This window comes from Bos indicus, chromosome 5 (genome assembly GCF_029378745.1).
Source record: "Bos indicus isolate NIAB-ARS_2022 breed Sahiwal x Tharparkar chromosome 5, NIAB-ARS_B.indTharparkar_mat_pri_1.0, whole genome shotgun sequence".
In the NCBI taxonomy this organism is placed as follows: Eukaryota; Metazoa; Chordata; class Mammalia; order Artiodactyla; family Bovidae; genus Bos; species Bos indicus.
Genome location: NC_091764.1, coordinates 6553836 through 6570003, shown reverse-complemented (window position 1 = coordinate 6570003; position 16168 = coordinate 6553836). Strand labels below are relative to the sequence as shown.

At 41.4% G+C, this 16168-nt stretch overlaps 1 protein-coding gene and 1 non-coding gene across 2 annotated transcripts in view; both read left to right on the top strand.

Moving 5' to 3' along the window:
• The window catches only part of E2F7 (E2F transcription factor 7), a 40478-nt gene extending 34433 nt beyond the window's left edge, over nt 1-6045 (top strand). The window contains exon 13 of the mRNA XM_019960211.2: nt 3159-6045. Coding sequence (XP_019815770.2) covers nt 3159-3329 — 171 coding nt within the window. The 3' untranslated portion in view covers nt 3330-6045. The remainder of the gene's footprint in view (nt 1-3158) is intronic.
• A 3581-nt stretch (nt 6046-9626) lies between these two features.
• Nucleotides 9627-9733, top strand: LOC139183394 (U6 spliceosomal RNA). The gene has a single exon (XR_011566982.1). It is a non-coding gene; the product is annotated as a U6 spliceosomal RNA (small nuclear RNA).
• The last annotated feature ends 6435 nt before the right edge of the window (nt 9734-16168 follow it).

The window sequence follows — 16168 nt, the reverse complement described above, 5'->3', positions numbered from 1 at the left end:
GCTGACTATACAGATGATTTTTCCAAGCTTATTTTTCATTTCATTAGGTCAATCAAGGAGACCATCCTGAATTTTAGTTGTGCAGCTAAAGAAATAGTCAAGGGAAATGAAAGTCTTAATACTAGCTCAAAGATTGTTAGCATCTATCATTTCTTAAAATGCATTGTTTAGGAGGCAGTGGATATATTAATACATATGGGAAAGACTAGAGCTCTCTTCAAGAAAATCAGAGATACCAAAGGAATATTTCATGCAAAGATGGGCTCGATAAAGGACAGAAATGGTATGGACCTAACAGAAACAGAAGATGTTAAGAAGAGATGGCAAGAATACACAGAAGAACTGTACAAAAAAGATCTTTATGACCCAGATAATCACAATGGTGTGATCACTGACCTAGAGCCAGACATCCTGGAATGTGAAGTCAAGTGGGCCTTAGGAAGCATCACTACGAACAAAGCTAGTGGAGGTGATGGGATTCCAGTTGAGCTATTTCAAATCCTAAAGGATGATGCTGTGAAAGTGCTGCACTCAACATGCCAGCACATTTGGAAAACTCAGCAGTGGCCACAGGACTGGAAAAGGTCAGTTTTCATTCCAATCCCAAAGAAAGGCAATGCCAAAGAATGCTCAAACTACCGCACAATTGCACTCATCTCACACGCTAGTAAAGCAATGCTCAAAATTCTCCAAGCCAGGCTTCAGCAATATGTGAACCGTGAACTTCCTGATGTTCAAGCTGGTTTTAGAAAAGGCAGAGGAACCAGAGATCAAATTGCCAACATCCACTGGATCATGGAAAAAGCAAGAGAGTTCCAGAAAAACATCTATTTCTGCTTTATTGACTATGCCAAAGCCTTTGACTGTGTGGATCACAATAAACTGTGGGAAATTCTGAAAGAGATGGGAATACCAGACCACCTGATCTGCCTGCCTCTTGAGAAATTTGTATGCAGGTCAGGAAGCAACAGTTAGAACTGGACATGGAACAACAGACTGGTTCCAAATAGGAAAAGGAGCACGTCAAGGCTGTATATTGTCACCCTGTTTATTTAACTTATATGCAGAGTACATCATGAGAAACGCTGGACTGGAAGAAACACAAGCTGGAATCAAGATTGCCCGGAGAAATATCAATCACCTCAGATATGCAGATGACACCACCCTTATAGCAGAAAGTGAAGAGGAACTAAAAAGCCTCTTGATGAAGGTGAAAGTGGAGAGTGAAAAAGTTGGCTTAAAGCTCAACATTCAGGAAACGAAGATCATGGCATCCGATCCCATCATTTCATGGGGAATAGATGGGGAAACAGTGGAAACAGTGTCAGACTTTATCTTTCTGGGCTCCAAAATCACTGCAGATGGTGACTGCAGCCATGAAATTAAAAGACGCTTACTCCTTGGAAGGAAAGTTATGACCAACCTAGATACCATATTCAAAAGCAGAGACATTACTTTGCCAACAAAGGTTCATCTAGTCAAGGCTATGGTTTTGCCTGTGGTCATGTATGGATGTGAAAGTTGGACTGTGAAGAAGGCTGAGCACCGAAGAATTGATGCTTTTGAACTGTGGTGTTGGAGAAGACTCTTGAGAGTCCCTTGGACTGCAAGGAGATCCAACCAGTCCATTCTGAAGGAGATCAGCCCTGGGATTTCTTTGGAACGAATGATGCTAAAGCTGAAACTCCAGTACTTTGGCCACCTCATGCAAAGAGTTGACTCATTGGAAAAGACTCTGATGCTGGGAGGGATTGGGGGCAAGAGGAGAAGGGGACGACAGAGGATGAGATGGCTGGATGGCATCACTGACTCGAAGGACGTGAGTCTGAGTGAACTCCGGGAGTTGGTGATGGACAGGGAGGCCTGGCGTGTTGTGATTCATGGGGTCGCAAAGAGTCGGACATGACTGAGCGACTGATCTGATCTGATCTGATTGTTACCATGATGTGTGTGTGGGAGTATGTGTGTGTATATACACACACACACACCCCCACACACCCACATACTCACAAAATATACACAGATGTACATATGTAAATGTCTGTAATCAGTATAAATTAATCAGTACTTTATTCACTCCCCCAACTCTATCCGTAGTTCAGTCAATAAGCATTTGTTGAATTACTATTATGCATTAGGCATTGTTCAGAATAATTACCTTCTCTCCCAGAGAAAGGGTTATGCTATGGCTACAACTATTTTTAGACAATTAATCCGAATCTCAAAAGTTTGCTAGACATTGAAGTAAACGTGTTTTTAAACAAGGTGATTATAACATACCATATGCATTTTGATGATCGGTTATGTGTTAGGCACTGACCTAGGCAGTAAAGATACTGGTAAACAAGATAATGGTTCCTGCCCTTTTCGGGCATGTTAAAGGGGTAAATGTTTAACATGAGAAGATAAATATTAGCAAGTAAACAAAAAGAGCAAAGACATATACATGTACTACTCGCCAGGGATGGTCTGCCGCTGCTGCTGCTAAGTCACTTCAGTCGTGTCTGACTCTGTGCGACCCCATAGACAGCAGCCCACCAGGCTCCCCCATCCCGGGGATTCTCCAGCCAAGAACACTGGAGTGGGTTGCCATTTCCTTCTCCAATGCACGAAAGTGGAAAGTGAAAGTGAAGTCGCTCAGTCATGCCCAACTCTTAGCAACCCCATGGACTGCAGACCACCAGGCTCCTCCATCCATGGGATTTTCCAGGCAAGAGTACTGGAGTGGGGTGCCATTGCCTTCTCCGAGGGATGGTCTAAAGCACCTTAATAATATTCTCTCAGTTAAGTCTCACAGTCCTGTTAATTCGGTACTTTGGTCATCCCCGTCTTTGGTTGGATGAGAAAACTGAGGGACAGACCAGCTAAGTAATTTGCCCAAGGTCACACAGCTAGTTATGGCAGAGCCCAGACCCTGGCTCCAGCTGCTTGTGACCGCTTCGCTAGGCCACCTTCCTGCACACAAAGTAAATCCGCTAATTTCCAGCTGTGACGAGTGTTGTGAAGGAGACACGTTGGGTGAATGACAGAAAAGCCAAGGGGATGGAGCGCCTGCGCGGGGATCACAGCCACACGGGCCAGGAGGGGCTTCGGTTCAGAGACTCGAGGCAATGTAAGGTCACTTCTGTTTTTATTCACTTTTCTTTTTCCTATTTCAGTCTCCAGTTCCAGTGACCCCCAAGAGCATCCGGTGCACACACCAAGAGACGTTTTTCAAGACGCCTGGCAGCCTCGGGGACCCTGTCCTCAGGAGAAAAGAAAGGAATCAGTCACGAAGCTCCAGCTCAGCACAGAGGAGACTGGAAATCTCCAGCGGGGGCACTGACTAGCCTGATGCTTTGCCAAGCAGAGGTGAGGATCCAGGCGCCCGAATTTCTCTTTGTCGTGTCCTAATGCTGAACCGAAACCAGCATGCAAACCATCTGGTCTTCAGCATGCATGCTTCCTCTCCCCTGCATCCCCTGGTTCTAATGTTAACTGTCCATCCTCGTGAAGCGTCTGTATTCCTGCAAGTCATGTTCCTAATTGTGCATTTTATACCAGTTAGTGTCCAACTCTACGTGGTATCACGGTAGAAGCATCAGCTGACTTCTGTCATTTTCATTTAGGAATCACCTTATTGCTGGAAGGAAATCTGAATAGCCTCCTGGAACCTTGTGGTTTTCCTAAAGGGGAGGGGCGCGTCTAGCACTTAAGTGGGGTGAATGTTCTTGACGTGTATTCACTCACCCCGAGTAGATCTGTGGTGAGAGAAACTTCCTTTCTGCAGTTTAAAAAAGCTACTGCTTCCTTCGGCTTCATCAGGAAGCCAGCTTCAGTTGTGAATCCTATGGTATTATTTATTTTGTTCGTGAAGTGGGATTTAGTGCAAAAAAGTTTACAACGACAGCAAAACACATATTTTTCAGGGTATGACGACTTGAATGTTTGTACTTTTTTCCTAGAATTTGCCCTGCACTTACTTAACAACCTAGTAATAATGTGGATAAATATATATACATGACGGAATGTCAAGACCAAAATAACTGTGAATGACACACCTCGCTATGATGAACTGTGCTAACCCAACCTGGGCGTGAGGATTAAGATGAACTCTAGCAGCCAGATAGGTGCTGCTCGATAACTATGTGAACAGTGAGGTTTTACTGATCATTTGTTAAAAAACAAAAACAAAAAAACCTACCATGTTCAGTTCCCTTCACTACATGCCCTTGTGGTTTTTTATTTAAATGTTAACTGTAGAGTATCAGGTACGGGATGTCTTCTAGCTATTGCTTTTTATCGAATACATCAGGATGGTAGAAAGCAATTCTACAGAAAATTGAGACCTAGTTGGGATGTTTTAGTAGAATTCTGAAGAATGACAATGTAAAGGTTGACATAGGACAATGGGTGATATTTTTTTTTTTTTACTTTTTTTTCTTCATGATGGGACCAGTAAGAGGGAAAATAGACACATTATGTTTAGAATCCCAAAGTATTCAAACCAGAGTGATTTTTTCATAGAAGTTCTGCAAAACGAGAACAGAGAGTGCAGGGGATCGTTGTTCTAGCACAAATGCAATTCTAGAGACTTAATCATCATCTCTTTGTTGAACTGTGTTCCTTGAGGGTTTCATTAAGTAGCTGAACTAGATCTCTGCGTGCCTAGATGTGTTGATATTTACCTCAAGGTCTCTTCAGAACAGATGGCTTCCTCCCCACCCCACAACCCTGCCTCCCTCTCCCCCTTCATTTTCCCCTCCTTTCCTTCCTTCCCTCCTTCTTTTTTCCTTTCTCCTTCTTTAAACTTTTAAAATTTGGAATCTTGGTGTAGAATTTTATTTTTATTTTTGGACCCAAAATGTTATATGAAAGAATAAAAATATTAATTTAAGAGACTCTGGGAGTCTGATAGAGTAGCTTTATCCTTATCGCCCCCACGAGAGCATTGAAAACTTGAGGTAGGTAGCCAGATTAAATAACTTTGCTATTAATTAAAATTTTTATCAACACTAAACTTTTAAAGTTTACAAGATGGTTTTTTTCCCCCCCTTTTCACAGACTTCTCTAGAGTTAAACAGATCAAAAGTCCGGTTCTCATCTTCTTCTAGTCTAATTGTATGGTAATGATTACCCTAAAGAAATATGATAGATTTCCTATCGAAACAAAAATATGCCTCTTTCAAGTAGATTGTAAGACACACGGCATATAAATCCACACAGGATACATACATTTTAAATATATCATGCTTCAGACCGTCCACAAAGTATTTTCACTAGAGAGGGCTACATTTAGATGAAAATACAGACTGATTTTCCCCACTGTTCTTGGATACCTGCCACTTTAACTTCTTAATCCTTTTTTAATTCTGTTCTATAAACCTCAGAAGATTTACGGTTCTTGAGGAGTGTTAACAGACAAACCCATAAATGAGATTATGATTCTGTGACCATACTTAGCGATAGAAAAACCAAGAGCAGTTTCCTTTTGTATGCAGTACCCACTTCTTCATGCAGCTCCATGATGTGTAGAAATAATAATGCAGCGATCATTCTCTCAGAATATGAATCTGTTTGTTCCAGAGCAGCTGACGGTAGTGGAGCGGCTGAGCTAGACTTGGAAATTAGGGGTGGTGAAGAAGCCATGGTGGCAATCTTGAGTCTATCATTGTATAATTTCGTAAAAGAAAAAAAAAAAAAAAAAAAATGACTGTCCGTGATCCTGCTAAGGAAATGCAGCTTTGAGTCAGCACTGAGGGAGGTGTGTGTGCCCTACACTGTCCAGGGTTTGTGAAACCCTTTCATTCTGGTACGAGAGTTGGGGGTATAACTTTTATACTTGAATCTACCTACCAAGTTTACATTTCTCAATTCCTTTTTGTAAGGTGCTATTTCTGTATTTAAATAACTTTTTTTTTCCCAGTGTAAAGCTGCTTTCTGCTTTATTTTATTGCACTGCTAGTTTTGTGTAGCTATTTTATTGCTGCTTACTGCTTTTTTTTTTTTTTTTTTGTATTACGTAGCTCTGCTCTTTCTTCTAATAGCTATATTATCTATATAATTTTTTATTTTAGTTTTTTCTTTTAGCAAAGTATTAAGCTTTATAAAATATCAATAAAAATTAATTCATTTTAACAAGAGGTGTTGGTTGTATTTGTTGGTGAGCTTTCTGTAGATACTGATTTCATGGTAAAACCATTCACTATTACAAAATAGCCAACCAGACCTTCATAAACCCAAGTCAGCTCTTTTTCCTGAGCCCTTCTGGTGGTTCCCAAATGCCAAAACTTAGAGTAGCAGAATCATGTGGAAGCTTGGGCAGGCTGAGGGACTCTGCTGTTGAGGTTTTCATTTCTACCAGAGGTAGAATCACTGTGGGTTTGAAGTTTCCAGATGATGTAAGGCTTAACCAATATAAGAATCACCAGTGAGATCACCTCCCTGGCTTCTCATGATCTCTCTTAGGTTAAATGGTTCTTAGTCTAGCAAATGCTAACCCATTGTTCAAAGCCAGATTCCATGGTTACCCCTAGCTTTTAAATGAACCTCCAAGAGACTTACTCTGACTTTTCCTTAGCTTGTATTATCTCCAGAGCCAACTGGAGATTCCATTGCTGTCGGTCTCCTCTGCTAGATTGTCAGGCGCTGAGAAAAACAGCTTAGAAACTCCAGCCTCAGACCCAGCCCTTAGGGCTCTGAAAGTGAAGTCGCTTCAGTCGTGTCCGACTCTTCGCGACCCCATGGACTGCAGCCTACCAGGCTCCTCCATCCATGGGATTTTCCAGGCAAGAGTACTGGAGTGGGGTGCCATTGCCTTCTCCATAGGGCTCTGAAGAAGCCCCTAAACGGTGAACAGAGGAACCACAGGACCTGCCACAACAGGGCTTGTCCCTTCCAAGCCTTCAGGTAGATTCAGCTTGTGCCTGAGACCTCTTCCTTCCAACAAATCACTTGTGCCAGTCCTTAGCCTTCGTCTTACAGAGGTATCTAAAATAACCCGGACAGATCTGCTTCTGCAGACAGTCAGGATTAGGATTTTGCGTGAGTGCTCAGTCATGTCCAATACTTTGGGAACCCATGGACCATAGCCCGCCAGGCTCCTCAGTCCTTATAACTCTTCAGGCAAGAATAAAGTGGGTTGCCATTTCCTATTCCAGGGGATCTTCCCAACCCATGGGTCAAGCCCGTGTCTCCTGTACTGGCAGGCAGATTCTTTACCACTGAGACACCTGGGAAGCCCATTAGGATTTTACTAGCATCTATTTAGTGGCATGTTATGTTATAACAGTACTGCAGGCATCCACCAATATCTTGCATGTGCCCATCCTTGCTGTCTAACAATGTAAAGGGTATATTGAACAAGCAGAACTCATGGGATGATCGTGGAAGCAACTTGATTTTGTCTGCCAGTGTCCCTTTAGGCCTGGTCAATGGGGGTAAGACACATACACTTGTATGAAGGTAAAGTCAGGTGCTGAGGCCTCCCTGTTACTGTAAATAGTAGAAGTTCTATAATTTTAAGTTAAGACATTCTCGGTTCATGATGCAGAATGACCATTTAAAATTTCCGCTGCCTGGGCTCTCTGTAGCCTGGTCACCAATGACAATCCTTTGTCTCTTCTCTGCTGGGTGTCTCTCCTTTTCCAGTGAGCTGGCCTAGATTTCTATGCCCAGGAAGATAAAGCAGGGGTGGTGTGAGAGGTGATTATCAGTTTAGTCGCTCAGTCATGTCCAACTCTTTGCGGCCCCATGAACTGCAGCACGCCAGGCCTCCCTGTCCATCACCAACTCCTGGAGTCCACCCAAACCCATGTCCATCAAGTCGGTGATGCCATCCAACCATCTCACCCTCTGCCGTTCCCTTCTCCTCCTGCCCTCAATCTTTCCCAGCATCAGGGTCTTTTCCAATGAGTCAGCTCTTCGCATCAGGTGGCCAGAGTATTGGAGTTTCAGCTTCAACATCAGTCCCACCAGTGAACACCCAGGTGAAGGTGGCAGGTAAGCAGAGGTGATCAGGCCTCTCATATGGTGGGCCTGGTACGTGTTGGAGCTGTTTTACGTGAACAACTGCTCAGAAGCCTCTGCTTGGGAACACTTGCCAGAAGAAACTATCTTCCTCCAGCTGCTATTCTCTTTCAGTCGCTGGTTTTCCAACATATACTCCACAGAGCCTACTGGGCAGGATTTAGAACAGTCTATCTTCCAGTCTGCCACTAGCCCACATCCAGTGCCTGATTCTTGGCGGAAGGCTCAACCCAACTCACGTGGCCTCTCCCTCCCCACTGTAGCGTCAAGCCCACACCGATCCCCCAGGCCAGAATCATGAACCAGCACCCTGCTCAACTGCAGGCAAGAGCTGAAGTGAGCAGCACCCTGCCCTTGCCCTTAGTGGCTCCTGGGAGGCAGAGGCCAGGAACCACAGCATAACTCTCCACAAAATCCATTTCTATTTCCACTCAGCACTTTCAAGGCTCTTTCAAGATCTGGTGGGTCCAAGGTCTCATAGTGTGTAACTGGTTTGCAAAACCTCCTTTACTGGATTTACAGAACGCAACTGTAACTTGCTGCTGCATTCAAGCTCACCATTTAACATCCTGTTAAAACAGTTATAATCTTCCATTGTCCAAGATTTACATTTTCCTAGCTAAATGTTAGGGAATTTAATATCTCATCTTTAAGAAATTAATTTTTGATCACTGTTAATTTTTTAGTATTATGATCAGTTTGATGAGTTTGATGTTCTTTCTGTCCTGAAAACGCTACTCAAATAAAGAAATCATACCTGAAGCTACAATAGTTTTCTTTTAACTCTCTCATATCTAAATCCTTGTTTGTAAATAACACAATGGTAGCATTCAGTTTGATTGGCTCTTTTATATAAGCAGTCAGTCATTCCCCAACTGTGCCCTGAAGAACTCGACTGCTGATAGATATTAGGAGTCAAAAGTGGGTAACTTTGGTAAAACATTAAATATCTAATTTTTTAACTACAGGATTTATTAGAGACCAAAATTTGCAAGAGGAAATATATATGCAAATTGTTTAAACCTGGTTTGATAGCAGGATCATTTTTTTTCCTTAGAGCATTTTACAAGTATTAGGTTCAGCGGAAGTTACTTTGAGAAACAATGAATTAATCTACCAAATAACCCTCTAAAACTTAGTCTTCACTGAATAGAAAAAGGACATTAGTTTCTAAAATCAGAGACTATAGGTGCTTTATATCTGTATTCACAATGCCTGCCACAAAATGTGCACCTAATAAAAATGGGGGAAGAATACTGGGTGATGAGTTAGCACAAAAACAGTTGACCCTTGAATAATATGGGCGTTAAGCACGCTGACCCTCTATGCAGCTGAAAACCTCCATATAACTTAGAGTCTGCCCCTCACAGACTCCATGTTTGAGGTTCTTTCGTATCCTTGTTCTGCATCCACCAATTCAACCAACCCCATATCATGTAGTAATGCTACCTGAAATAGTACCACTGCAGTAGTACTATTGAAAAAAAACATGTGATAAGTTCAAACCATGTCGTTTAACAGTCAATGTACCACTGCAGTAGTACTATTGAAAAAAAAATATGTGATAAGTTCAAACCATGTCGTTTAACAGTCAATGATACATAATTTTTGAAAAACCTGTGCTCGCTTCGGCAGCACATATACTAAAATTGGAACGATACAGAGAACATTAGCATGGCCCCTGCGCAAGGATGACACGCAAATTCGTGAAGCGTTCCATATTTTAGGTTCGATGCACGGTACTGGATGCTTGGGGCTGGTGCACTGGGACGACCCAGAGGGAGGGTGGGGAGGGAGGAGGGAGGAGGGTTCAGGATGGGGAACTCGGGTATACCTGTGGCGGATTCATTTTGATATTTGGCAAAACTAATACAATATTGTAAAGTTTAAAAATAAAATAAAATTTTAAAAAAATAAAAAAGAAAAAAAAAGAAAAACCTTAGTTGCATGGTTCTATATACACGATCGTTATTTCATAAATCACTGTGGTCTACAGCTTGGGTTTTTTCAGTTGAGAAGAACGGCATCTATGATGCCAAAAGCAAGATTGTCACAGTGTAGTCAGTCTTCTGGTATCTACAGTGCCATCAGTGCTTAGAAAACTGACCACTGACAATCTTGCTTTTAACTATTAGTGGCATTCTATGCAACATTTTTTTTACTCTCAGCATCCCTTTCCAGTCCCCTTACAGCCTGGTCCCAACTTGACTCCCAAGCTATGCTAGCTATTGTTCACTGACCTTCAGCATTCAATGAACTCCTGAGTTCTTTATCACAGGGTCTGGGAACTACATTTTCCAGATCCCCAAGCTATCAGGTTCTAGATGTGATTCTGTCAATTAAATACACTCATGCAGGACTGGACTTCCCTGGTAGCTCAGCTGGTAAAGAATCCACCTGCAATGCAGGAGACCTACATTCAGTCTCTGGGTTGGAAAGATCCCTTGGAGGAGGGCATGGCAACCCACTCCAGTATTCTTGCCTGGAAAGTCCCATGGACAGAGGAGCCTGGCAGGCTACAGTCCATGGGTTTACAGAGAGTCAGATACGACAGTGACTAAGCACAAGCAGGATTAGGTAGAGAGAAAAGAAGCTGAGGTTGTTCCTCCTCTTACACTAGAGCAGCTCACGAACAGACTGCAGCAGACTGTTTTGTACCACCCATCATTCATTCTACTGTTAAGTCAAAGACTATGTGCCAGCAATAACGTTGGCACTGGTTTCATGCTGTCCCAGCCATCATGAGGAAACAGCATCCCCCAACCCCTGGGTGGCGGCTATGGTGGCATGATCTAGGCACTTCACAACAACCCCAGTCTTCATTTCCTTTGCTTCTAGCAATTTTGTAAGCACTCAATTCCCTCTTTTACAACCTTCCTACTAGAAATACCTAGAGTATTTTCTAATTTCCACATAAAACACAGCAGTCTTATCTCTGCCACTCCTCCCATCGCCCTCCACCCATCTTTTGTCAATCACGCCACGCTGAGGGCTCGTACTCTTCGTATCCTTCTCTGCATCTAGGCCTTTGCGCCAGACACAGTCTCTTCTTAAAATAGCCTCCTCCCAACCTCTTTTCTCTATCAGGCTCTATCATGCATCTTGCAACCTGAGTTTTTCCCACCTAGTGCCTAGCACTATGCCCAATGAATATGTGAATAAATCCTTATGTAATCCTTCAGCCAACCAAACTGAAGGATACATAACAGGGTACCCTAACTTTTCAAGGTTATTATATCTTAATATGCAAGGTTAACAAGAAAATAGTGAGTGCAATAAACAGCAGCTTCTCACCAGAATCAACATTTGATAGCTCTACCTATCCCACCAAAATCATGCTCATCATTTATTCACTGCATAAGCATTTACTGTGGCTCTTGCAAACAGCAATAGTCTTTGGAGGGAGGAGGTGGCATTTTTCCTTTTCCTCCCTCTCCTTATCTCTCTTTAATAATGGTAAAGAATTATAGAAATGTCAAGTTCACAAGTACCCTGAAAGTTTTCACATTCACTCTACTTTACAGAGAGGAAATAGAAGGGGCCTAAGGGACTCAGCCTGGGTTACACGCTACTTAACCACAAAGCTGAATGCAAGGCTCCCAGTAACCCAGTAACCCAGTAACCCAGTCCAGCAGCCTTGTTCTTGCCATGCCACTTAGCAAGTGAAGGCAAAATCTTTTCACAAAGTGTTAAAGGAGTCCATACAAACCTATCCAGTTTTCAGGATGCATGAACTTTACAGACTCACCAAACTTGAGTGAGAAGAAAGTTATGACTTTATTCCCCAAGCAGCCCTCTCTTTATACAACAAGCTGAAACTGTGCAAAGCAATCTTAGCATCTGACCTGCGTTTTGAGAAATGTATCTGACATAGACAGGTAGAGAAACAGAGGTGGGAAGAGGGCATTTGAGGTAGCAAAATGGCTGGCAGAAAGGCATGGAGACATACTTACAATTGTTCTGTGACCTTTAAAAATTTTTATCAAAATATTTAAAACTTTCTTACTGTTGACTATAAATATTTAAGGAAATGAAAAAGTAAAACCAATACTGATTCAGTATGTTCTTTAAAACTTTAGAAACATTGAGAGCTAAAGTGTTTTATTTCTTTACAATAAAAACTTATCAAGAATAGTTTGAACAGTGCTTAACTTCTTATCCCATAAATTACAGTGAATACTCGTCATTTTTCTATGTCTTGATGGATTATTATACTCCTTTCTAAGTTTGGATCAGCTTCCAAATTTCATCCTCTGCACTTTCAACTTCATGAAATATCTCTGTGAGGTCATTTAATAAGATGTTTTCGCAGGCATCACTCTCTCTGGAGGCATCTTTATCTTTTTCATCACAATCACTTTCCTCACTTACAGTGATAAATTCACCTTCATTACGCTCTTTTAACTGCGTATCTATAGTCTCTCAAATGGTGGCAGGGCCAGGATCCCACAATCAATTATTTCTTCCTAACTGTACTTATGTTCAGCTCAAATTTCATCTCCACCATTTCTGCGTTCCTTTTAATTTGCTTCACTTTCATCTTTGTTGGCCAATTCTTTCTTTCCAGTACTGACTTTATTAAAATGTCATGTGTGTACATCATTGGGAAACATAGACGAAACATGACTACATGTTTTTCTGTCTGCATGAGCAGACTTTGTGCATGAATGCTTGAAAGAAGTGGTGTGATTAGTCATTGGTCATGGTAGGATCTGTTATTTATGTAGTGATTTGTAGACTGAAATTGATAACAGTGAAACTGATACTTTAATGCAATTACTCACACCTAATATATCACATCAGAGTAATTGATATTTGAACCATGTTATCAGGGGACTGGAGTTATATAACTAAACCATGATAACTGCCATGTCTGCATACCAGAACTGTTTGTATTTATATTCTGTGATTTAAATTAATTTCTGTTTTATGGCTTAACGACTTAAACAAATGACATGATGCCATAAAACTCCTAGAAGGTATCACAGGCAAAACATTCTCTGACATAAATTATACCAGTATTTTTCTTAGGCCAGTCACCCATGGCAATAAAAATAAGAACAAAAATAAACAAATGGGGCTGAATCAAACTTACAAACTTTTGCACAGCAAGGGAAATCATAAACAAAAGGACAACCTACAGAATGGGAGAAAATATTTGCAAACGATGCAAATGACAAAGGCTTAATTTCCAAAATATACAAACAGCTCGTACAACTCAACAAGAAAACCAAACAACCCAACCAAAAAATGCGCAGAAGATCTAAATAGACATTTCTCCAAAGAAGACATACAGATGGCCAACAGCACATGAAAATACACTCAACATCACTAATTATCAGAGAAATGCAAATCTACAATGAAATACCAAAAATACGCCTCAAAACTGCAATGAATACCACCTCACACCAGTCAAAATGGTCCTTATAAAATTCTACAAATAACAAGTGCTGGAGAGGATGTGGAGAAAAGGGACTGTCCTACACCAGTGGGAGGAATGTAAGTCGGTGCAGCCACTGTGGGAACCAGTATGGAAGTTCCTCAAAAAACTAAAAGTAGAATTACCATATGATCCAGCAATCACATTCCTAGGCATACATCTGGGCAAAACTAATTCAAAAAAATACATGAACTCCTATGTTCACAGCAGCAGTATTCACAATATCCAAGACATGGAAATGATCTAAATGTCCATCAACAGATGAATAGATAAAGAAGATGTGGTGCATATATACAATGGAATACTACTCAGCTGTTAAAAAAAAAGGGAAATAATGCCATCTGCAGCAACATGGATGCGTCTAGAGACTATCACACTAAGAATGAGAAAGACAAACACCATATGCAATCACTTACATGTGGAATCTAAACTATCAAATGAAACTATCTACAAAACTTACTCACAGAACAGACTTGGGGTTGTTGAGCGGGGAGTCCTAGAGGGATGGCCTGGGAGTTTGGGGCTAGCAGATGCAAACTGTTATACATAAGATGGACAAACAACAAGCCCTACTGTACAGCACAGGGAGCTATATTCAAATCTTGTGATAAACCATAATGGAAAATAATATACAAAAGAACACATGTATATACATATATATATGTGTATATATATATAAACTGAATCACATTCTGCTGTACAGCAGAGATTAACATGACATTGTAAATCAACTATACTCTAACAAAAAATTAATTTCTATTTTAATCTTTCATTCTACCTATGGCAGAAATTAATCTCGGTCAATTCAGAATAATACCGGTCGATTCAGAACACTCTTCCCGACCCCAGCATACATTTCCTGCCACACTCTAGAAGCCGTATTTGTAGTGACATGTATTTAAAAACATAATTTGAACAGGCTTAAACAATAAAGGCCTGATTTGCTTATATCACTAAAAGCACAGAGGTAGGACCATGAGCCAAGCTCATTTTCCCTTCGGTTCCTTAGGTTCTGCCTTACTCCCTACTCCATATGTTAGTTTAATCCACGGGTGGCAGCAATTACATTTCCACTCAAGACAAATTCAAACCTTAAAATCTTCTGCACATCAAAGGAAACTATTAGCAAGGTGAAAAGACAGCCTTCAGAATGGGAGAAAATAATAGCAAATGAAGCAACCGACAAACAACTAATCTCAAAAATATACAAGCAACTCCTACAGCTCAACTCCAGAAAAATAAACGACCCAATCAAAAAATGGGCCAAAGAACTAAATAGACATTTCTCCAAAGAAGACATACAGATGGCTAACAAACACATGAAAAGATGCTCAACATCACTCATTATCAGAGAAATGCAAATCAAAACCACTATGAGGTACCATTTCATACCAGTCAGAATGGCTGCGATCCAAAAGTCCACAAATAATAAATGCTGGAGAGGGTGTGGAGAAAAGGGAACCCTCTTACACTGTTGGTGGGAATGCAAACTAGTACAGCCACTATGGAGAACAGTGTGGAGATTCCTTAAAAAACTGGAAATAGAACTGCCTTATGATCCAGCAATCCCACTGCTGGGCATACACACTGAGGAAACCAGAAGGGAAAGAGACACGTGTACCCCAATGTTCATCGCAGCACTGTTTATAATAGCCAGGACATGGAAGCAACCTAGATGTCCATCAGCAGATGAATGGATAAGAAAGCTGTGATACATATACACAATGGAGTATTACTCAGCCATTAAAAAGAATACATTTGAATCAGTTCTAATGAGGTGGATGAAACTGGAGCCTATTATACAGAGTGAAGTAAGCCAGAAGGAAAAACATAAATACAGTATACTAACGCATATATATGGAATTTAGAAAGATGGTAACAATAACCCGGTGTACGAGACAGCAAAAGAGACACTGATGTATAGAACAGTCTTATGGACTCTGTGGGAGAGGGAGAGGGTGGGAGGATTTGGGAGAATGGCATTGAAACATGTAAAATATCATGTAAGAAACGAGTTACCAGTCCAGGTTCGATGCACGATACTGGATGCTTGGGGCTAGTGCACTGGGACGACCCAGAGGGATGGTATGGGGAGGGAGGAGGGAGGAGGGTTCAGGATGGGGAACACATGTATACCTGTGGCGGATTCATTTTGATATTTGGCAAAACTAATACAATTATGTAAAGTTTAAAAATAAAATAAAATTAGGAAAAAAAAAAAATAAAGAGAAAAAACAACTTGTTGGAAATTCTTCCAAAGGAATAAAAAAGGGCTTTCTCAGAGTTTCTTCATAAAAATCTCTCTTCGATTCATATTGGTTCCAGTTGCATTACAAGCCCATTTCTTGACCAATTACTGGTGAGGGATAGAGGATTACCTTTATTCCGTTTAGTCCTATCTTTGGAACTGAAAGCTATGGGCTCTACAGGGGAGGAGTTGACACTTGAACAAATTGGGTTCTACTGGAATGGGAAAAGCAGGAAATAGATGCTGGCTGGCAACAGCAATTTCACTACAGCCCCACCTCCTCTCCCTGCAGTCACATGGCACCAGGGCGTCAGGAAGGACATATGGGTTCTCGGTCCTTATTTGTTCAAACTGACATCAGCCCAGGTGTAGACTTTCCCTTCCAGTCTTTGGTCCCTATTGCCCTTTTGACATCCGCTGTGCCTTCCTTGGGTCTAAGTCCAACCCACTGGCCTTCCCTGCTGAGTCTTTCT